Consider the following 23,768-nt stretch of genomic DNA (forward strand, 5'->3'; position numbering starts at 1 on the left):
TGTGCATTTCAGCCTGTTTTTGTTTAGTTGTGGGCAGGTGCGATTCTGTATCTTTTGAGAATTTAAGAAAAATGAGTCAAAAAATTGCCAAAGGAGTAAGGATAAACTTCAATCATCAACGAATGTATTTAGTAATACCAGTAGAAATAAAAGACCAATGTATCGTTATTTCATTTATCAGTACAAAAGGATTACAGACAACAAATTATGCTTTCTACTTTACAGACTAGGTTAAAGTATTTTCAAGACACTTCAGTACATTGACTTGTTACTGTATATGAGAAGAATATTTCTAGCATGTTAACGAAATACAATTATCAACAAATGATAATGATTCGAGTTTCACTTGAGGTATGGAAAAATGTGAGCAAGTGGGTTTGAATCGATAGATCTCAAATCAATTTCAGTGAACCTCCTATCTATATATTTTTCAAGGGCATATTAGCTGAACGAACTTAGGGGAATATTGTCAATACAGTAAGACATACTTTTACATTTTACTGCTTTTGTAGTTTTTAGTCAAGGAACTTTATAAATAAGGTTCGCTGTATATTAGTGAATTGGGACAAGGAAAATTAAAATAATTTTGTGGGGAAAATATGAAAATGCGGTTTGCAGTATTTTGTTTTATGCTGGAAACGTATGTGGACATGAGTTGTTGTTGACAAGAAAGGTTCTCAAATTTGCAAATATGCCAGGAATAAGTGCAACTGACAATAAGATTGTACAACAATGGGAGAAGAGTCTTAGACAAACGTTAGAGAAGCAGATGTGGATACGGGTGAAAGTTGAATTTTCAGCACAAAGAAAGACACGGTGCAAGGAACTATTCAACCAAGGGAACATCCATACTTTACAGAAGTACAAAAAAACTGTTCCTCAGCTTTGACAGATTGCGATACCACTTGTATTCTTTACAAAGTACAATGTAAATGAGACACTTGCTTGCATAAATAGGTTAACTGCTACATGAAAGATACAGTCTCACATTTAAGGGCAGTATGCTCTTTTTTTGGGAGGGGGGATATTTCCACTATGTTAATTAACAATTACTAGTATAATATGATGCCACTCCCATTCCATATTGCTTATGTTGCAGTTACCTAATTTAACATACCTTTCAAAAACAGCTAATTTCTTTGGAAAGCATTGGGCTTCGATAAATCACAGAATTATGAATTTTCCTTTTTTGTTGTAAAAAAACTACTGTATAAGAGTGAAGCACAATAAAGCTTCTACTAAGCAATTAAACATAGCATATGTAAATATTACATGACATATACAGTAATGCATGAGTCACCATTTCCAACCTTTGCATTTACAGAACAAATCAAAGTACTTTCCTACAAAATATGCACATGGATCTTAGTATTTTGATACTGCACTACCATGTTTTACAGATCTAAAAATAAGTAAAGAACTACCAATTATTTATAAAGTAATAACAATACAAGGAGGTCTAGTCTCTCACATAGAGGCCATTCATTTTCCAGACACAAACTTCTGAAGGTCCTGCAACAATGTAATGTACAAAGCATGTTCATAGGCTGTGCTGAAATCTGACAACTTCTCAACAAATTCGTTGGTAACGCCCCTTTCCTCCAACAGGTTCATTAGTAGGTCATAAAGGTACTGAAAAAATGGATAAAAATACAACTTAGATATTTGAATGAACAGAAATGAGTATGACATGATTAAAATAGTCAAATTACTGATGCATTTTTAAAATTCATATTATAGTTAATCTCTTGCACTGGTAAATCTCTCAATTTAAATCAAACCACGTTGGTAAAAACTCTCTCTCACTTAATAATTGATTTGCTGAAATCAATGTGCATCTAATGTGAAACTATACCTAATCTCCTTTTAACATTTTTTAAAAAGATCTCTTCTATAATGGGCTAAATTTTAGTAATAATAGTGCATTCCATTCCAGACATATTTTTCACATTGCAAAAATTTGTTGGGAATTTGACTATTTAAAAAAATAGGCTTTGAATAGGAGAAAAATACATGAACACTTTGTTTGGACTCAAACCATTCTCTATCGTCTGCTGTGACGTCACGTCACCACTATGGTCCATCAATAGCATTCTTTTCCACTGTAGTGGCATGATATGCTGTACACGTTTCCATTCAATTGGCCAGTCTTCAAGTGACATGTGGCAAACTACAAATGAATTGCTGTGGAAAACAAAAACCACACTACTCACCCCATCAATGATGTCCCCTGCAACTGCATACATTTTGTCCTTCCACTCTCCTTCGTAAAATGTAACTTCATCAATGGAAAAAATGTCATCTGCAAGGCAAACAACAGGTATAAGATACACACAAATAATACAAAGGAATCCTTATTTCATGTTTGGCTCACACCAAGTGCAAATTTCTCAATATAATGAAAGGTATTTTGCCAGGCACAAGTATATTTTTAAAATATAGCTCTTATATGTTGGAGACTGCAACATTAATAATATAAAACTAGGTATCCGTAGGACAGTTAAAATGTATTACTACAAGTAAAATCAAAATATTTATCCTTCACTTTTTACATGTTGTTCCTATGGAAGTGTGGCCTTTATCTTTTGCATATGTGTAGTACTACAACAGTTTTAACCTTCCTGCATATACTTAGTTTTATATTTTTTATGCTGAAGTTTACAGCATATCAGTCTTCCTGTTTTAAAATATATCGTTAAAGAAGCAGAGTGAACTTCACAAAATATAGCATTAACAAGAACCATATGACATATCAAGGTGAGTAAAATGTAAAAAAAAAAAAAGTCCCCATGCATATAGCACTGTGATGTAGGGGATGTGGGGTCAGGGCCCCACATATTCACGATTCCGGGCTATTTTGGAGGCGATGTGATCTGCACCATGCATTAGTCACCTTTACCCCTGGGTGCCCATTGATTTTAGGCTGGGTGAGCCCCAGAGCCACTTTATGCGGGGATAAGGCTGTAAAAATTCCAATCTTAGATCACCCACCCTGGGAATCGAACCTGGCTCTCTCATGCAGCCTATCGACTAGACCACCGTGGATCTCTTATACCAAGGTGAGTACTTTTTATTATTTGAAACAATAGTACTGGGATAAATTATCACAAATAAAGTTAATATTAAATTCTTCTTTTACTACAAAATTAATATAAATTTTAGTAGGAATTGAAAATTAGGAATGTTAGTCATCATTACAGTGAAAACTGCAATTGGTAAATACACATATATGTGTGTGTTTAAATGTATTACAAACGCATCTATATATAATAAAAAATATTATACATTTAAGTTTAACCTTCATCGGAGACTTGCGTGTGTGTACGAGGGCCACTATTTATATTTTGAGCCTAACAATGAAAAAACAGGAATTTGGCATTGAAAACTGCTTTATTGTTTTTCGAAGTATTCTCCTTTATGGTCAATACACTTTTGCATTCGTTCGAACCATTTGTCAAAGCAGTTTTTCCAATCTTCTTGAGACACCTCCATAATATGGTTTTTGAACGCATCAACGGCGTCTTCCGCCGACGAAAATCGTTGTCCACGCAATTTATTCTTGACATTCGGCAACAAGAAGAAGTCATTGGGTGCCAAATCAGGACTGTACGGCGGATGACCCATCAATTCGATTTTTTGACTGTTCATAAAGTCGGTTGTTAGACGAGATGTGTGACAGCTGGCATTGTCTTGATGAAGAATGATCCGACGGCGTTTGTTTGTTTTCCGTATTTGACCGAAGACCTCTGGCAAACAAATTGTTGTGTACCATTCAAAGTTGACCGTTCTACGTTCCTCTAAAGGCACAGTTGCCACATGACCAGTTTTCCCAAAATAAACAGGCGACCATTTGTTTCGATGTGCTTCGAGCGCGAACAACTTTTGTTGGATTGGGTTCATCTTGAAACACCCATACAGTCGACTGCTGTTTACGTTCCGGCTCACATGCATATATCCATGATTCGTCACCTGTTACAATCTTGTATACGTCTTTTGAAGCACCACGATTGTATTTATTGGGCATTTGTTTGCACCAATTGACGCGAGCGTCTTTTTGAGTTTTTGTCAAATTGTGTGGGATCCAACGAGAACATACCTTACTCACAGCTAAATGATCATGTAATATTTTATATATGATGGTGGAACTAATGCCTACGGTTGCCTCAATCTCACAGTAACAGTTGGGCTGAAAAGTTCATAGGCTGACTCATAGATGGCGTTACTAGAATTAAATTCATGTGATTTTTACTTAGTACTAACCTTCAAAAGATACGTGTATAAATTTCACAGCTGCCGGATAATTAGTTCGTGAGATTTAGCATTGTGAGTGAAGCAGCTTTTGTTATTGTGAAAAAATGGATAAAAAAGAATTTCGTGTGTTAATAAAGCATTGCTTTTTGGCGGAAAAAAATACTGTTGAAGCCAAGGCTTGGCTTGATAAACATTATTCGGACTCTGCACCAGGAAAATCAACCGTTGAGAAGTGGTTTGCTAAATTTAAATGAGGAGAAATGAGCATCGAAGACGATGCACGCAGTGGATGCCCCAAAGAGGCTGTTACCGACGAAAACATCAAAAAAGTCCACAAAATAATTTTAAATGATCGTAAAGTGAAGTTGATCGAGATAGCTGAGACTTTAAAAATATCAAAGGAACGTGTTGGACATATTGTGCATGAATATTTGAACATGCGAAAGCTGTGCAAAAAAGTGTTGTTTCATCAAGACAATGCACCGTGTCACAAATCAATGAAAACGATGGCAAAATTATATGAATTAGACTACGAATTGCTTCCCCATCCACCATATTCTCCACATCTGGCCCCCAGTGACTTTTTCCTGTTTGCAGACCTTAAAAGAATGCTCGCTGGAAAGAAATTTAGCACTGATGAAGAGGTAATCGCCGAAACTGAGGCCTATTTTGAGGCTAAAGAGAAATCGTACTATAAAAATGGCATCGAAAAATTGTATGACCTCTATAATCGTTGTATCGCCCTCGAAGGCAACTATATTGAATAATAAAATCGAATTTTGTCAAAAAAATATTTTTTACTATGTTAGCCTACAAACTTTTCAGCCCAACTGTTATGTCACATGACGATCTTGCAGTATTAGGTTTTGCAGAGCATCAATATTTTCTTGAACAACAACTGATTTGGGAACGACCTTCGCGAATCTCGTCGGTGAGCAAATGGCGGCCACGATTAAATTCGTTATACCAGCGTTTCACAGTGGCAAAGGATGGGGCTCATCGCCAAATGTGGAAGTAAGGTGATCGATGCACTCTTGTCTTGATAATCCATGCCGAAAATCGTAAAAAAATCATCGCACGAAAATGTTCACGAGTTAATTCCATTTTATTGTTGTCGCGCAATCTCCAAGGCAACATAAACAACACAAATGAAGCTATTGACAAAACATTTGAAGTACGTTATGATCAATAATGCCAGACGATTCCGTGCAAACGTCAAATCGTGCCTAACTTCAATCAGTGTTGCCAAGGCTCGAAATATAAATAATGACCCTCGTATTCTTGTTGAAGAAGGAGTCCTTTCAAACTGGCCCCGAAGTACCAAAAAAATTGTGGCTCAAGAACTAATTGTCATTGAGAGACGAAATTAGTTTTGCCTCCCAATAATTAGTGTTAAAGGAAGAAGAAGGAAATTGAAATCCCCCCCCCCCCAAAAAAAAAACGTGGCAAGAGTGGTTAGCACATCGTGCTATGATGCCACGGATCCTGGGTTCGAATCCTGGCCTTGGATTGGATTCTTGTGAGTGTCCAGTCATCAATTTCATCACTCATCCCCATCTTCACAGATTAGCCAAAAGTGGCACAAGAAGCGAAATAAAATAAAGCACATCAATCAACCCCCCCAAAAAAAACTGGCATAGTGCCCCCCCCCCCCCGACAATAGACCGAAGTTAATTAAAAAAAATAGGCTGATACTTATTGGCTAAAAAATATAAGAACACTAGTGTTGCCAGCTTATGGAACAATTTCGTGAATTTCGCTTCAAGCATTGGCCATATGGATGCTGGATGGACCAAATTTGGAGAGGGAAGCACGAGAAAAGACCACCGTATGAGGATATATAATGCTTATGCCACAACTTTGAGAGATAAAAATTGACAAGACAAAAGACCACTGTATGAGGATATGTAATGCTTGTGCCACAACTTTGAGAGAAAAAATTGAAATTAAGGTGTCAAAATTTTTCGTAATTATGGAAAATTTCAAAATTTGGGCTTTTGCCCCACGTTTCTGTGTGGTTCCAAAATTTCCCACTGGTAAAAAAAGGTAAAGTGGTCCCCTGTGCTTAGCACCACACCATGAAGGCATATAGAGGGCGTGGGGGTAATACCCCACACTTTCTTGATCCGGTCATGAGTGGGGGTGATGTGATCAGCATCACGCCCCTGACCACCTTTACCCCCAGGTATCCATGTCATTCGACGCTGGGTGGTTCCAACGTTAGAAAAGTTCCCAAATTTGAACAGGTCGAGGATCGAACCAGGACCTTTAGCATTGTAGTCAGACGCGTTACCGACTGAGCCACCCCTCCCACTGGCCAGTTTTTATAATTTCATCATCCTCAAGAATATATCCAAGTGCTCACCTGATGTGGGGTGGGCACTTTGTGTGACTTTAAGTGTGTTAATTTGTCTATCATTTTTACCAAACCACTCCTTTAGGATTGTTATCAACTAAATGACTTACTGTAAGAATCCTCTGTCTCAGGAGGTGCTGGCTCGTGAACAAAGGAACAACTGAAGCTTAGAGTCTTCGAACCACTTTCAATGTCAACTTCAAAACTTGGTTTTGACGTCATCTCTGGATTTTTAGTACTGTCGGCCTGTTGACTGACATTTGGATCCTCAATGTCCGAATCAACTGTATGGTTGACATTGAAAGTAACAACCACCCTGCATTAAAAAAACAACAACAATAAAACAGAATTTGAAATCAATTCATATGCTTTCAACAATTCAGTTCATTTCACTTGGGTTTGAACTAGTTAGACATGTACTATACAAAACTATTGTACCAGACTTATTCCTTTATATTTCTAAAAAAAATAGCAACAGAATGGTGACCAAAAATTCAACAGCACAAGTAGATGTTTTCTCTATTTCAAACTAAAATTTGCCTAATGATATCTTGCAACAAGCTTTCGTCTGTCAGGTAGATTGTTACACTAACAAAGTAAACAGATTGAATTCTGTTTTATTTTCCACGCAGCTTTACTTTCTTCTTCGATAAAAATAAAAGCTAAAGTGTGAGAAACTTTCCTCAGGGCATTTATAAATATACACAGTGCTCGAAAAATTGTCTTCAAAGCTAGGTGCCAGTTCTGAAAATCAGGTGCCAGGAAACCACCTACTACCAATTGTGCATACTACAGAAGGTTTCGAAAGTCTTGCAATCCAAACTTTCAAAATGTATATCATGAAAATCTTAAGAGATATTTACACCGGGTTTTCTGCACTAAACTAATCCTGTAGGCTATCACTGGGTTCATAAATTTATGTTAGCATTTATCTAAATAAAAGCAATTACATTATTTTAAAAAACATTGCTAATTTGCTGAAAACATCTGAGAACTGATTTTCAACAATAAATACCAACTCAAACAATTTGTGGGATCATTTGTTGGTGTTGACTGGTTGTAAAACAGTTGCTTTGTGAGGTACAGCAGAAGCAGGGCATTTTTATTGGAAAACCTCTTGCACACGTGTGTATGAAACTCTTCAACAATGCACACGCACTGCTCCAATGAATACGCCATGCTGAATTTACCAGGCACTGTAGTGGCGAAGCGTCAGTGAAGAGAATTCAATGTAACCTGGAGCCTGTCAAGTATCTGAGCGACGCTCGCTGAGCAAGATTTTCGCTCGTTGAGCAGACAGAGATCATTTACTTGACGCAGTTTGCTCATTGATCAAAATATCAGTGCCTTTGAATAATCTGTGATGAATGTGGCTGCGTCGAGTGGACAAGATTTCGGTGTTTGAAAAGCTCTTATAGAAATAGAATAGTTTATGTGAACAAAACTGTCGAAATTTTCATTTTCACACCCTTGCACGACTTTCCAAAACTACGGTGTATATTTTATTTAGTATTTATTATTTGGAATAAACAACACTTACATTTTAATACAATTACAAAAACTGGAATATTACATCACCTTCTGTTACTTGAACTTCCTCTCTAATTACGCTATATCGCAAGCCGTTCACTTAATCATAAATATTTCATCATTGGTCGCCCGCCACTAGCAGCTCGCCACCCCACCGCTGCCATCCTCATACAGTTTTCCTCTTCTTCCCTCTGCCTCACGAGATCGAAACACAAAAATGCTATATTCTGTGGCTCAAACATGTGGCGAGCAAGGTTCAAGTTCGCTCAGCAATCAAGTGAGCAGCGCTTGCGGAGGAACACCTATTTGGCCGTCAAGTAGCTTAGCGATCACGTTGCTCGCTGAGCGCTCGGATACTTGATGTGCCCCAGGTATAGCCTACGATTCTCTCAAGAGTCCAATTTAGGCACAAAAATCTTGATTTACGATTTTTAACGTATATGTATAGCCAATACTTAGACACATCTTGCGTGTGACTGTTGGCAATATTTTGACCTGCTAGTGTTGCCATATATGGAGATATGTCCCAAGTTGCACATGACCAATATTTATTTATTTATTTATTTATTCAGAGTTTTAGATACAGTCTTTTTTGGCCATTTTACACTGAAACAACATAAAGTAGAAACAAAGATAACAAAAGATAAAAACAATAACACGATGGGATAGATTGTCGCAAATGACAGACTGACATGGCATCAGTCATCAAATGTCTAATTATGACCCTTCGATAATATCTTACATATTTTTCTTACTCAGAAGTTCATTTCTGGAAAAATTTGAATTCTGCTTTCCGCCAGTTATTAATTTATATGATTTTCTGTACGGAGTGGACTGATAATTTTAAGCATTGAAAAATATCTCAATGGATGAAGCTTTATAATGCAGAAAACCCAGTGTAAATATCTCTTACGGTTTTCACGATATACAATTCCAAATTTTGGGTTCTGCGATTTTTGAAACACACTGTATAAGATGCTGAGCATCACGGTATTCAAAACATCGCTAAATCATTTGAGAAAGCAGGAAATGGGGGACAAAGGGTAAGAAATTGTTACGGACTCTATGGAATGTTCACAACGTTGATAAAAGAAAAAAATCATTTGCTAATTTACACTCTACTGCAATTTGAACTTAGAATCATCAAAATTTCGTACATATTACAGCATAAGATCCCAGTCGCCAGACTGAAATTTTTAGTCGCCATGGCGACCGGGATTTTTCGAGCCCTGAATACACACACACACACACACACACACACACACACACACACACACACAAACACACACACACACACACACACACATATATATTTGGATTAATAAAAGTTGCAATTTTTCACTTTTACGGAGAAAAATACACGCATAATTCCCAGTGAGTAGCCACCCTGGATCAGTATTTTATCCCTAATATATATTCACTTGGAATATGAAGAAAAAATTAAAATCTTCATGTACAGAAAACTATAAACCACACCTAACAATATCACGTGGACCATATACATAGGGCATGTTTCTGCAGAAAAAATAAATTCATGAACACATTGGTTCGGGGATGGTTTTTTTTCAAATTTATTTGCAAAAATTGTTTGTTTCCACAGATCCAGAAATAAACCCTGTAATGTAAATGGCCTTTTACGTACCACAGAACATAAACTTCATAAACCATTTTCTTACCTGGGTTAAAATCAGAATTACTGTGTTACTAGTAACAAAGTGCGAAACTAAAAAAAACTTCAAAGTATAATCAATATCTTGTGGTTACCGCATAGATCCGTGCAAAATTCAGAAACTTTAGCCTCCTGTTTCTCAGTAATTATGAGGTGTAGAGAAGAAAAATTTAGCATGTGTTTATACCTTGGTAGGATTAACAAATACACCAAGTTTCATGGAAATCTGAATCTGTGGGTTGCATTCTTTTGGGTAATTTGATGTGGAATCTGTCAGTAGCACAAATGACTTGCAAGGAGCACTCTGTGCCACCCAATCAAAACCAACGTTATTTGCATTAATTATCGATGGAAATTGATGTTGAATTACACTGTCATTTGGGGGAGACAGGTAAAACATATATGAATTCAAAGACGCCATTTAGAAAATTTGTATTAGCTATTAAAGAAAAAAAAAACTACAAAACAAATAAAGTATCTCACAGAATAACAAACTTAGATTCTTAAAGCACATGCACTAAACAATATTCTAAAAATAATAAAAACTTTGCCATGAAATGAAGGAACTAAAAAGAGGAACTCACTGTTCACAAAATTTTCGAAGTATATTTCAAAACGAATTAAAATTGTACAACTCATATAGACTAAGAAAGGGACTATTTGTTCCAAAATGCTCACTGTCCAATTCTTAAAGACTCTCAGACTGTATGAAACAAAACTGGAAGGAACTTCCAAAACATTTTTCGGTATGATTTTACAATACCGGACACTTTCCCAATTTCTTTCATATTTCGCATACTCGATAATTTAGGGCTTCTAATCACGAATCTGCAGTTAAAATTTGGCGCTTACGTGTGGAACTTGCAAAATAACGTGTAGAAGGTTGTGATTTTTCAATACAAAAAAAGGCATAATTTTGTTAATTCCAATACTCACTAATTATGGAGTCCTGATGACGTATCTGCAGTTAAGATTTGGTGGTCCATGTAGAAATTGTAAATTAACGTGTACAAGTTGTAAAATAACGTTGTGAATAACCATGCTGATTCTCGATACATAAACAACGATGGGAGCCATTTTTCTGATATGAACAAGTGACATTCACAATTCGTTACGTTGCGTTCAGTACCCAAGGTTGCTAAAGTGTTGTGCGATAAGTGAGACCCTCAGTTGTTCATGTGAGGAAGATGGAGGTAATGTCCATTTTCCGTAAGTTTTGCTTTGGAAAAAGCCATTTTTTAGTTGGTTTCGGTTGGGTAAATATTAATAATACGAGGGCATTCGTTCATATTTCGCATACTCACTAATTTAGGACACATGATCACGATTCTATGGTTGAAATTTGTCGCTCAAGTGCTAAGAAACTGAAATTTTTTCACGGTGCCTGGTCGTAATTAGCCTTAAACCCCTCTAACAATGCAAGGGTAGCCCCACAAACCATTCACAGATACCCCACGAACCATGCATGGCGAGGTTAGGTTAGGCAAACAGTTAAAATTTGGGATCGTAGTAATATCAGGAACATATATTTCGTTCTTTAAGTATTCGAAACGCAAAATCTTGCAATAAATAATGAGCAATTGTGCATTGTCGGTTGCGATTACTGACACCCCCTTTTTTGGGAATTCCACACGTGAGCACCAAATATTAACTGCAGATTCGTGATTAGGAGCCCTAAATTATTGAGTATGCGAAATATAAACGAAATCGCGGAATTGTCCGGTATTGTAAAATAGCTCCCATTTTTCAAATGTTCCATTTTCAATATTTTTCTCCTGCTTTTGATGATCTATGTGAAAAAAATACATTCTGACTCAAATAAAAGGAACTAAATGTAGCTAACTTTCGGTACGGATTGCCACCTGAGTGGAACTCATCACTTCAGAGGCGTGTAACAAACTGAAAGCATGCCAGAATAAAGGCACGAACACCTCTATGTTTTCTCTAGAATAGCGTAGATAGGTTACCTAGTGCTTTACTGCCCATTATTGCTAGTGTAAGATAAATATTGCATTATTTTAAAAAAGGCGGCATTGAGTGCCGCCAAACGGGTTACAGAGGGTTAACACGCTCAGCCACCAAACCAGCCTCACAAACTACATTCATGGAAAAAAAAATCAATGTTACCGATCATTAAAAAAATTACACTACAGTCATTTCAGACCTAAATGAAAAACCTGGTATATCATCTTCCTTCACCCTTGAATCTATAAACCACTTACGTTTCATCTGCACTTTTCTTTGTTAATTTTACTTCTGCTGCATCTAACTCTACTTCAAAACCATCCAGAACCTTTGGTATCGCTCCTTGCTTCACGGTTTTCTTCTCAGCTGCTATTTCCTCAGTCAAGAACTCCACAAGTTCTTTATCACCTGGAAGAAACATAAGCAACAAATAATTCTTCCAACCTAACAATCCTAAGCTACTTTACACATAACTTTTAATCTGCTGACATATCTCAAACATGCTGGTGATAGGTACTATCACCAATGCTGAAGACAAGGGTTTAAATTAAAGTCATCCAAATCTAGTGATCCAGATCAATTACCCACATATGTATTCAAAGTTTGTGCCAAACTATTATGTGTTCCTTTATGCTACATTTACAATATTATCTTAAAATTCCAAGAAATGAGTGAAACATTTTTTTTTGTTCTTCATTTTGTAATATGTTTATGAAATGGTAGGCAACGTCCTTTCTAGAGCTGAGCCAATACCAATGGCGATGTATCAGTATCGGAAAGTATTGGTTGGAATTTATTTACCGATAACTTTCCAGAATTTTGGTCTTTAACTAACTCACGGTCAACACAAAATTGCAGTGTGACACTTTTGTGGGGTCCCAATTGTCCAGGATATTATTTTCATTTTGCACCAGCTTGGTGACCTTGTCATTTCTTTCCGCAGACATGTCCTAGGTTTTGCTGTTCGGGGTCTTCATTGCCAAAAGCTGATCTTACCATTTTGTGTCAAAATTCCAGACGATAATATAGAGTCCTGCAGCAAAAATATGTGGCTTGTAACATACATAATTGTGGAAGCTTCTCTTTAACGAATAAGGAGTCACAGTAGTCTACTATTTGACCTCCGGGGCGAGGTAGTTAGCACAGCGCGCTACGACAGCAGGGGTCCCGGGTTCGTATTCCGAGTAAGACATGGATGTTTATGTTCTGAATGTGAATGTTAAAAAATATATAACTGAGTAAATACTGATATATGAGCAAAGCAGAGAAAATATGACATCAGACTCCCACGTAGTAAACCCAGGTTCGATTCTCAGTGTGAATGATTTCAAGCAGAAAATTTTCCAACATTATCCTTGCATAAAACCAACTCTGTGATTGTATTTGATCTATTTTTATAAAACTTTCACTGACAAACAATTTATGCACTAATTTAATCGAACTTGCATATTTTAATTAATATTAGGTCTAAAGCAAAATATGGCCATTTAATACCATGTGGTCCAAAAAGATAATAATTGAGAAAATGGTCAACTTTTTCTATTTATATAGCCTATATTTTTGTTGTTGTAACCCCTATGCAAGGGTAGTATTTTCCTATACATGACTTCGTTTAAAAATTTACGGCCCTGTTTGACTTATGGTTTGCGGCATTTTTAGCCTTTGTAGACAGTTGCGGTAATTATGGTAACTCATCTAAGAAAAATGATAGCTTGGGTAAAAAACATTGTTTTCAGCACATTTCAAGCTACATTATATGTTTCGCGTATTTTTTCAACATATTGATTTTGACCAAAATTCAAAGTTTAGGATATTTTTGTTAGGGAAGTTATGTAATATCAGAGTATTTCAGCTGAATTACTGTTATAGCTCTTTGATCGTTTCTTGATTCTCTTTTTCAAAATTTTGAGCCCAGATGTCTCCGATCGGGGAGCTAAAAAAAATTGATATTTACAGCGTAAAGATTACTCTATGACTGGTACCTGTGAAACAAAAAATTCCAGATTGATATTTCATGGATAACAAACCTACAACAGGGGAGGGATGGGACAAAAACAGGCATTTTACATTATTATTTACAAAGAAATGTTTGCTTTTTAATAATCATGTAATTAGAATTATTGTGTTTATTAATTACATCATGCGAATGGCGTAATAAGTCCGTTAGTAGTGTTACGAATTAAATTTTCCTTCTTCTTTATCTCATTAGTTATGAAGAACTTCATCCCGGCTCGACAAATGTCACAAGGTCTTTCAAACTAAAAAAATAGACTGCTTTATGCCAAATTTAAGTCAGATTACGTGTCAGTAAGCAGTTTTTTGCCTGTTTAGACCACTACTTCAACTGCGACATTTGTCCGAACGGGAAGTTTACCGATTCTGGCCTATGTTAACTTATTCTTTATAGAATTACAACAAAATTGGTTGCTTTGTTATTTTATTGTAATTTTGAAAAATCCAATTATATATAAAAAGATGTTTTGTTACTATAATTAACTACTTGTATTTGAAAGAAATTGGTAAAGCCACCAACCTGCATTATGCAATGTGTTTTGAAGGCATATTGGTGGTTGGGTGGGTGGTGGCTCTTTACATATTCACAGTCTCGCTTATTTATAGAGGCGATGCAAATCGTCTCTATGCTCCCACGTAGTTATATAGTAGAGTCATTGTACGTAGATGCACCTCATGCAGTGGGAGAGCCCACTTTCCTCACCCTCTCCTCCGGGAATCGAACGTCCGGGCAGTCAAGCTCTCCTATCGACTGTCTTTATCCTCCCCAAAATAATTTCCGAAATAAATTATGACCGATTTTGAATCAGGTGCAACACAAACAACATTGGAGATATTGAATTTGTTGAATCGGTAGAGAAAACCCGATTTGCAGGTTGTTAACTTATATTGACTCCCGAGCATTCGTGTATATAAATACAACCCCCCCCCATTTTTTTATAATTCTCTAGGCATTGAATTAATAATGGAGGTTAGTATATTGAATCTTTTACCCGAAATTCATTATAAAATTTTAAAATTAATTCTTAATGATTTATTGATTTGGTGTTTAAGTCCACTTTATGCACAGTAAGGCTAATCGGGACTGAGCCAGGCATGGAACCCGGGATCCCTTGATTACAAGGCAACGACGCTACCACTGCGCCATCGAGGATGCTCGGTTTTTAATGGGGAAGTAATTCAAATTATTAATATTACAAAAGCCTCCCCGCTATTTATTCCATCCTGTTTAATGATTACGAAAGATTGTTGTTTCAATTTAGCATGTAGAAGGGTTTGAACAGGTGTACCAGCCAGATTAAATCGGCGTTATCTTCCAACGTTTCGAGCACATACATAGCAACAACATCTCCTACCTGAAGACGAGAGCAATGTATACGATGGAAGCTAACGTCGATTGAGGTCGCCAGGAAAGCTACAACTCTTATGTAGAAGGGTGGAAATACAAACGAGTTGGATGAGATAATTGAGGAAATTAATGAATGATAAGTCTGATGAGATGGAGGCCAAAAAAAATATATACATAAGAAGATAAAGTGCCTACTGGCAAGAGCTAAATATAATAAGATATTAGATGGAAAATACAAAAATTGATTTAGTAATAATTAGAGGTTATTGTAAGCGTAAAAAATTGATGAATGAAAAATATGTTTTGATATGTTTAATAAGTTATGATTAGGGTGCGGATTTATAGGCAATTTTTTCTATCTATCTATCTATCAATCAATCAATCAATCATATGTTTTGTCACTGCTGTTTACCTACTAACTATTCATACTGTGCTTCAAAAGCTGCTTACTTTTAGGGATATTTGATATCGAAGCAACACGCGACAAGCGACACGTGTCTCTTGGTAACTGGCTCTCAGTAATAAACGCAATCAACCATTCAGCTTGTGTTGTCTGTTGCTTGTGTGTCCCTAGGACAGAGTTCTTTTTCATACGGTGCATCGTGTCGCCCTGGCCTGTTGTTCACGCATGCATAGTGAATATTTTGCTTTAGACGGCATGAAATATCAGTGTCGCTTGAGGATTTCACCAATTGAACGCAGGCTTCTGTGACATGTTATTCTACAGCTGTGTGAGACGTTGCTGTTGATTGGATTGCTCTCTAGAGGTATGTGTCGCTTGTCACTTCGGTCTGCAGCTACATTGAGAAACGTTGCTGTTGACTGGCTCGTTCCCAAGCGACACGGAACATTCACATCAAGCAACAAGAGCCTATACAGTTTTTACATGCACGAACAACAAACCGAGTCGACATGATACACGATATTGAGAGAAAGTCCCAGTCCGAGCGACATGCGACACGAGTAGCTTTTTTCAGTCATGAACAAGCTATGAAGATGTAATTGAATTCATTGTCACTCGCCCTCTTAGGGAGAACTCACACCGAAGCGACAAGCAACATATGTCGCTTGGGAACGAGCCAATCAGCAGCAACGTTTCACCGTAGCGGCATGACAGGCCGCACATGCCTACGCCCGATTGGTGAAATTCTCAAGCGACACGTGTCGCCGGTCACTTGTCGTTCCGGTGTGTTTTCTCCCTCCATCACGATTAATGTATTCACATAATATCCAAAGTAAAATATTAATGAAACTAGAATTAAAAAAATTGCAAGATGTATTATTATAACATAACATTACATATAGTATAATTGAATGTGCAGTGAATTATATTTAAAATTTAAATATCTACCTTCAGCATAGTTGTCTTACCTCTTTATGAAATACATCGGTGTTCTCTAAATGTGAATGTATTGCCCAAGCGTATTCTTTGTATAGACAAAATTGTATTTTTAAAATGCGTTGAAGTTAATGTGACTATAATTGAAATTATATTCAGAGATAGAGACGAAAACGAGAGAGCGTTTACATAACTTGGGACAAGAACAAGATTTAGCGTTTGAAAGAGTACCCGACTGTCTCACTTCCATTCGCTGTAATTTCTGTAGGGCCTCCCAAGGCACGTATCTAGAAATACACCGAACCAATTGTGTCAGGAATAATAATAATAATATGATGTTTAAGTTAAAATTATATTATTATCACATAAATAGGTAAAAAGATCGGATAAGAGCAAGTATTCATTATCTAGCTTACCTGTAGTTAAGATCGGCATAATTTGCATAAAAAACAAGTGCCCTGGCAAAGAAATTCATTTCAAATTGATGAAGAATTGAATATTTATTGAATAAAAGAGAATAAATCTTTGGTAATTGGTACTGTCCTTCTAAGCCCCCTACTTCCAATCTTTCTTCCAATAAGTTCAAAGAGTGGACCTCCTCGATGGCGCAGTGGTATCGTCGTTGCCTTGTAATCAAGGAATCCCGGGTTGGATACCCGGTGGATGCAAGTAGTGGTTCGAATCTCACTTTAAGCTGTAAGTCCAGTCCCGATTAGCCTTTCTGTGCAAAAAGTGGACTTAGAAACAACAAATCAATCAATAAGTTCAAAGGAAATTATAACCATCGATTATGTAATAAATGCTACACAAATATATTTTCATTATTTAATTTTTTCACTTGGTCTTTCTTGGGGAGGGGTCCGGACCCCTCCCCAAATAAGTCCTTGAGTTTCCTCGATGAAATTAGTAGTAATTATCTCGCCTTGTATTCAAGGGGTCTCAGGTTCGATCCCCAGTAAAACTACACAGTGGTCTGGATCCCACTGTATCCTGTAGCCCCAGCCCCGATTACCCTATTTGACCATGTAATTGACTTAAAACAAATTTAATTTTGCTATAATTTATGTAAGATTCAATTGGGACAGTCTCTGTATTAATGTATTTATTCTTTTGGAAAATAGAAATAAGACAAATGAAACACAATGAAAAAACAGCCGGGTGAAGGAAATCAACTTTGGATTTTCCGAAATGGTCAGAGCACGGTCAAAAGCTGCCCCCAAGGGAAAAGACGATGCCAAGGGTAGAAGAAGAAGTAATCCAAGCCACGCCCACAGTAGTAAAACCTGGTCAGAGTCATCTATCGGCAGACGGCTGAACTTGTAGGACTTGAACATAACCCCGCCAGCCGATGGCCAGCCCCGCTACGGCCCGAATAAAGCCATTCTCAAAGGTGTTTGAAAATGCGTATCAATGTTTGCAATGGCGTATTGTCACAATGGGCCTCTCAATTTGAAAAATAAAAAAATCAGTTTACTCAGGAAGGATGCAAGAAAGCCTTGCAAGGTTAAATTTTTACAGTAACTTAGAATCGGGCTCTATACGCCGATCCAAAAACTGAGTTATTTGACAGCTAATATCTATTAAAATATGGAAGTGATAAAAAAATTTCGATAATCACTGTTAAGATTCATCCTTTCTGATCAATTCACCACAAAGCTCATTCAAATGCCTCAAATAGTTTTCGAGTAAAAGTGTTCTGAATGAAGGTCTGTTTTTCTGCTGCCCATGATATGGCCTCTTAAAGATCATGTGAGAGCTTTCTCTTTTTCAGTTCCCGATAGAATTAGAAATAGTCTTTAAATTCATCCTTAAGAGGAGCACACTGGCAAGTTGAAGTAGGAAAAATAAGAGAAATAGATATTTGACTGTTTATTTCAAAGCAACTTTTATCTTCTTTCTTAACTCTTTCACTGCGGGAAGCGACTTGAGTCACTTTGGTTCAATATGCGTAACTTACGGAAAGCGACTGCAGTCGATTTGAAATATTCTCGTCGCGGCTGGTGTCGAGTGAAGTCGCTCCGTAATGAAAGCATTACTGGATGATGCTGCCCCCTAGCGGCTTTCGTTTCAATTAGTTTTCAAGGACAAATAGTGCTTCTTTTCTGAACAAATGAACTTCGTGTACCGCCGTGCATATGTAAACAAGAATGGTAGCACGTAAGGTTTTGAAACTCTCAGATCACAGAGAAGTAACAGAGCTTTTGGATGTTATTTCGGACTGTGAATTTAGTGGATCAGATGTAATTAGTGCTGGAGAAGATAGAGAAAGTGACTGTGTTGACGATGTGTTAGTGAGTGGTACAGATTCGTGTTCAGAATGTGAAAGTGATTCTGTAAATTGTGATGTTTATAGTTTTGAGATCTACCACACAAAAAAGAACTTCAAAGCTACCTGTCAGTGCTAGACTGTAACATAAGCATCATTTTTTCATTAAAATCTACCTTAAAGTGTACTTATATAGAAAACTGATTTACTTTTGTAGAAGTAGTATACGCAGTAGGGTTCTAGAATAATTGTTTACAACTTTTTTTAAATTCTGAAAAATCCTCAAAAAAACTACGTAGCGAAGGCCACATTCGCTTGAAAAAGTCCGCAGCGAAAGAGTTAATATTCGACCAACTACATAAATGACTGAGGGTAACATTTTATTTATCAAGTGTAGACTATACCAACTATTATTATTTTATATAAATAGTCCAGCATGCCTAAATTTCCTACTGTGATACTGATATTTTATTTTCACAACCAACACAAATACTCTTTTGAAGTGAACAGCCACATGTTGGTTGGCTATTTTAGAGAAAATATTATTATCCCTTTTCTTCGACAGTTATTAGCATCTAAACTTGTGAAGTGGTATATATTGTGATTGTGCAGTCGCCATTTTTAAAGATGGGATTTTAAGGATCGTGTGGGACCCCTCTTGTTGCATTCACAAACTGAAGACGTAAAAAATCTTATGGTAATTTCCAGTCTGAGGTCGGTCGGCAAGTGAAGATGTACGTAAGTACTTTGTGAGACTGGCTTTATTCTAGGTATGCCTGTAATTGGAGCAAGAGCGGAGCGATTTTACAATACCGGGAATTTCTCCATTTTGTTTGAAATTCGGCATACTCACTAATTTTGGTCCCCTAATCACGAATCTGCAGTCAAAACTTGGCGCTCACACGTGGAAATAGCAAAATAATCTAAATTAAGTTCTTATTTCTACACCATCAATTTCCAAATTTCCCACCGATTCCGGGCTCCGACCCTGGGGTAATTGACCTACCGCCCCCAACCGCTAACGCGGCCCCACCTCCGCTCCGGCTTTCTCTATAGAGTCCCTGTTAAAGGCATGTTAGAAATTGGCCGGATTCACCTGCCCCGAAATAAGTGCCAAATTTATACGTGAGCGCCAAATTTAATTTTAAGTGCAGATTCGTGATTACGAGGCCCAAATTAGTAAGTATCCCAAATTTCAAACAAATTGGATAAATTCCCTGTATTGTTAAATTATACCATTTGTTTCTCCAAAGATCAAAATTATTTCTAAACTCAGTTCCAGTGCCCTCAACACCTTCCTTAGCCTCCTGTACATTTAGTAAAGATCATTACACAATCAAAACAATTATCTCTTTCCTATTACGGTAAAAATGTACTATCCTTCGGACACCTCTAATTCTTTCGTTTCGTCAATTTTTGACATTCGTACTTACGTATCTGCTTCGCGGAACATTCCTGAAGGTGTACCAACGTTGTATTGATGAAATTTGAACTATGTTTCCTAACCTAACCACGTGCCAATGGTTCGTGGGGCTGGCACCAATGGTTCGCAATTAGGGGAGACCGGGGTAATTAGAACAGGAAACAGCCTGTAGAAGTTCCACTGTAAATTACTCAGAAAGTTACTGATGGATTTTTAAAAAAAATCTACCATTTAAAAGGACATCTTTTGCATATTTTTGAAAAAAATAATGACCATACCTACATTGCAAATACTCGTCCAAAAAAAAAATGTCATGACACCATAAAATTGTTCCAATTACCCCATTTGGGGTTAATGGAACATAAGTTAGAAATTTCAACTGAATAGCTTTAGATTGCTGTTGGGGTAATACGAACATCATATATAAATGTCCCATTTACCCTGCAAATTTGAACACAATAGCTCTACTTCTTCTGGAGTTATCAATGCTTGTTTAAATAAAATCCCAAGTTAACGTATTTTTTTCATAAAGTTCAATTTCCCAGCTGTGAAGCAAATATGTGTGAATGAAAATCAGTGTTCTATGATTTATTTGAAAGGTTATAGGCCATTCTACAATGTAGTAAAGAAAAAACTTCTAATAGTTAAATGTACAATCTAGTATACCCAAGCGAAATCAAGCAAATTACGCAATGTTCTAATAACCCATTTGCAGAAATTTTTGGGGTAATAAGAACTTTGCTTATAAAAACCAGGCAAATTGCCCATAGACAACCAAACTCACATGAAATGATGTGTGCCCTTATGTTTTATTATAGGGGTGAAGAAAATTTTGAAAGGGTTCTTTCATTCACATCCAGTATATGCAGAAGCAGAGAAACACCAAGCATGCATCACATCATTTTTGCAGGTGTATAATAAAAGTCAAATAAAACTTACTTTTGTGTAGTTATTCCAATAACAAATTTTCTGCATGTAGGTTTAGTGTAGGTACATAGGTATGAAATGTTATTACACCAGTCTTTTCGTTTTAAATTATTCTACATTAACATGTTCCAATAACCCCATGTTCTAATTACCCCGGTCTCCCCTATTTCCAATTTCTAGATCCTGATACTAACACAACACCAAATTTTAACTATGTTTCCTAACCTAACAGAACTAACCTATCCACACGCCAATGGTTCGTAGGGCTAGCTATTTTCCGTCGGAGAAATAATTTTCAACGAACTACATGAATTTCAGCTATGAAACATTCCTACATCACACAAAACACCTTCCCGATGTTCGACAATGCTACAGGAACTTATTACGGTAAGTAGTTTCTTCTGTAAAAATAAATAAATGTGTCCGAAGGATAGTAAACAAGTACCAACATTTTTTACGCGCAATAATATAATAGTAATCGTTAAAGGAACACCGGAAAATGGAAGTAGAAGGTACGTACTTTCAGGGGATATAAATTTTGTTCGTCTATTTAGAGAAAAAAAAAACAGCCCATGTTCTGCAGTGAGACCGAGATTTCACTCATGTAGAAATGACGATAACTGAAAATATAAATAGAATTTGGGCTTTTTCTGCACTACTTGTGTTGGGAGGATTATCAACAAGATAGCACATCCGCACTTTTATGCTGTATATTCTAAGTTGCATTTTATAAATTACAAGTGCAAGGATTGTACAAAATACCACACGGGGAATGCACATACCTTTCGTATGCATGCGTTGCATACCACATCCACAGCAACATAAACTACTGGGAGCATTTAACTTTCTTCCTACATCTTTATCTTTGGAGGATGAGCACATGTACCATAATGTTCTAGTGAACTGCCTTTTGCTTGCTTGCACGTGATGTTCGACACTGGCACCAATTCCTAACATTTGCCTAATCGGAGTAACATGGGGTTTCAAACATGATAACCTTGGGAAAACTTTCAGTACGCTGTTCATATTTACTAACACTATTTACTCCTGCGTGTGTTGGAAGAAATCTACTTTATCTCCTCCACGAGTGTGTACTTTCGTTCAGCACACACGCACGTACGTATTGAGGGAGGATGTAGATCGCTCTTATCGGACAACGCTAGGACAACCTTTTGTTCTGACGTCACCGGAAAGTACTTTTATTGTTATGCTTAATGCCTGGTGTTATGTTAAGCTAGGTTTACTTCTCTTACCATAAATAATGCATTGGCAGTGTATTTATGCTAAAAGAACTAAAACTATCAGGCCTACACGAACAACGTGCGAATACTTTTCGACGTCAGAACGCAAGATTGTCCTAGCGTTGTGCGATAAGGTAGACTCATGCACTGTCGTCTGCTAAAACACAGACTACTAACCAGAGAAGGTGATGTTCATAAAAAATTGCGTTAAACTTTTCAGATCATTACTTACTGGGTGCAACTGGGTGCAAGTTTTCCGTGCTAGCATGAATCCGGCTGGTTTACATTGGTCGAGTGGGCGGGAGAGTTACTGGGACGAGTTCGACTCTAGCAAAGTGGGATAGTAGGTGCAACTCAGTGCCGGATCTACAAGCCGCAAAACCCCGCAGTGCGGGGGGGAGACATTTAAGCCTTTAGGGGGCCTAAGCCATTGACATAGTAGAGGGTTCGCGTATGTAGACAATAAACGTAGTTACTCAGGGGTACAGAAACGAATACAATATATACAGGTAAAGGTAAAGTTAAATTCCCTGTGCATATAGCACCGTTCCATGAAGGCACATTTAGGGCATGTGAGGGTAGGCCCCCACATATTTTCGATGTCGGACATCTTGTAGGTGATATGATCAGTACCACGCTTCGGCCGCTTTTACCTCTCCCCTCGGGGTACAATTTGATTTAAGGCTGGGTGGACCCTAGGGCTGCTTTATACGTGGACAAAGCCGGAAATATTCCGCAGTCAGACTAGAATCACTAGAATCAAACCAGACTAGAATTTCACGAGAAATGCAGCGGTGAAGGTTTCTTCAACCTATCTTTAAACAGGAAAAAGTTATGACTGCATGATTGTAACAAATGTTTCATTTTCCAGTTGTGAGAAAACTTCGGGCCCGTTCCGAAAGTCGCACGAGTTTAACACGTTAAACGAGTTATGGTAACTGGCTGTCCAATAAGTGCTTCCGTGCGTTTCGTGAGGTTCATTATGCTGTCCCAAAAGTCTCATTGCGTGTGTCTTGTGAAAGAACAAGATTCACCAAACGCACGAGCCAGGAGGCTGGTTTGTTCGGTGAGAATCGTCTGCTGCCTGCAGACAACGCGCGTGCATGATGGCTTCAAACTACACTAGTTCGGAAATGTATTATAATGGACATTTCCACTCAATTTTTTTACAACAATTTTAAAAACTACACCCTGGAAAAATGACCTCTGCAAGTTCTCGCGTTTCTCTGCGTCCAGTTTAAGGCAGAAACGAGACTTCCAAAGTTGGGAGGCTAGCGTTGCGCTGAAAACACGCCGCCGCCATGTTACTACGTCACTCCTTAGGGAGAGCTCGTTTGTCGTCTGCTTCGAGCGTCCAGTTCCAGATGGGTAGCGGTAGCCCACGGTGAGCGAACACGTGCAGCAGTTTTACAAATCTGTACCGATTTAAATAATGGAAGA

At 37.4% G+C, this 23,768-nt stretch overlaps 1 protein-coding gene across 1 annotated transcript; it reads right to left on the minus strand.

Moving 5' to 3' along the window:
• Positions 1-162: 162 nt before the first annotated feature.
• On the minus strand, positions 163-22,271 carry P32 (complement C1q binding protein P32). The gene is made up of 5 exons (XM_083124140.1): positions 21,870-22,271; positions 12,029-12,179; positions 6,718-6,923; positions 2,214-2,302; positions 163-1,632 (listed from the first exon to the last, which is right to left on the minus strand). The coding sequence occupies exons 1-5, from the start codon at positions 22,111-22,113 to the stop codon at positions 1,483-1,485; spliced, it is 840 nt and encodes a 279-aa protein (XP_082980266.1). The 5' UTR covers positions 22,114-22,271; the 3' UTR covers positions 163-1,482.
• Positions 22,272-23,768: the final 1,497 nt, after the last annotated feature.

This window comes from Lepisma saccharinum, chromosome 6, assembly GCF_977018435.1.
Source record: "Lepisma saccharinum chromosome 6, izLepSacc3.1, whole genome shotgun sequence".
Lineage (NCBI taxonomy): Eukaryota > Metazoa > Arthropoda > Insecta > Zygentoma > Lepismatidae > Lepisma > Lepisma saccharinum.

Coding starts and splice junctions, on each gene's coding strand:
- P32 (XM_083124140.1), bottom strand. CDS start 22,113: ATGAACAGCGTACTGAAAGTTTTCCCAAGGTTATCATGTTTGAAACCC. Junction 6,924..12,028: donor AAGAAAAGTGCAGATGAAAC/GTAAGTGGTTTA, acceptor TTTTTAATGCAG/GGTGGTTGTTACTTTCAATG. Junction 1,633..2,213: donor CAGGGGACATCATTGATGGG/GTGAGTAGTGTG, acceptor CCATTTTTTCAG/TACCTTTATGACCTACTAAT.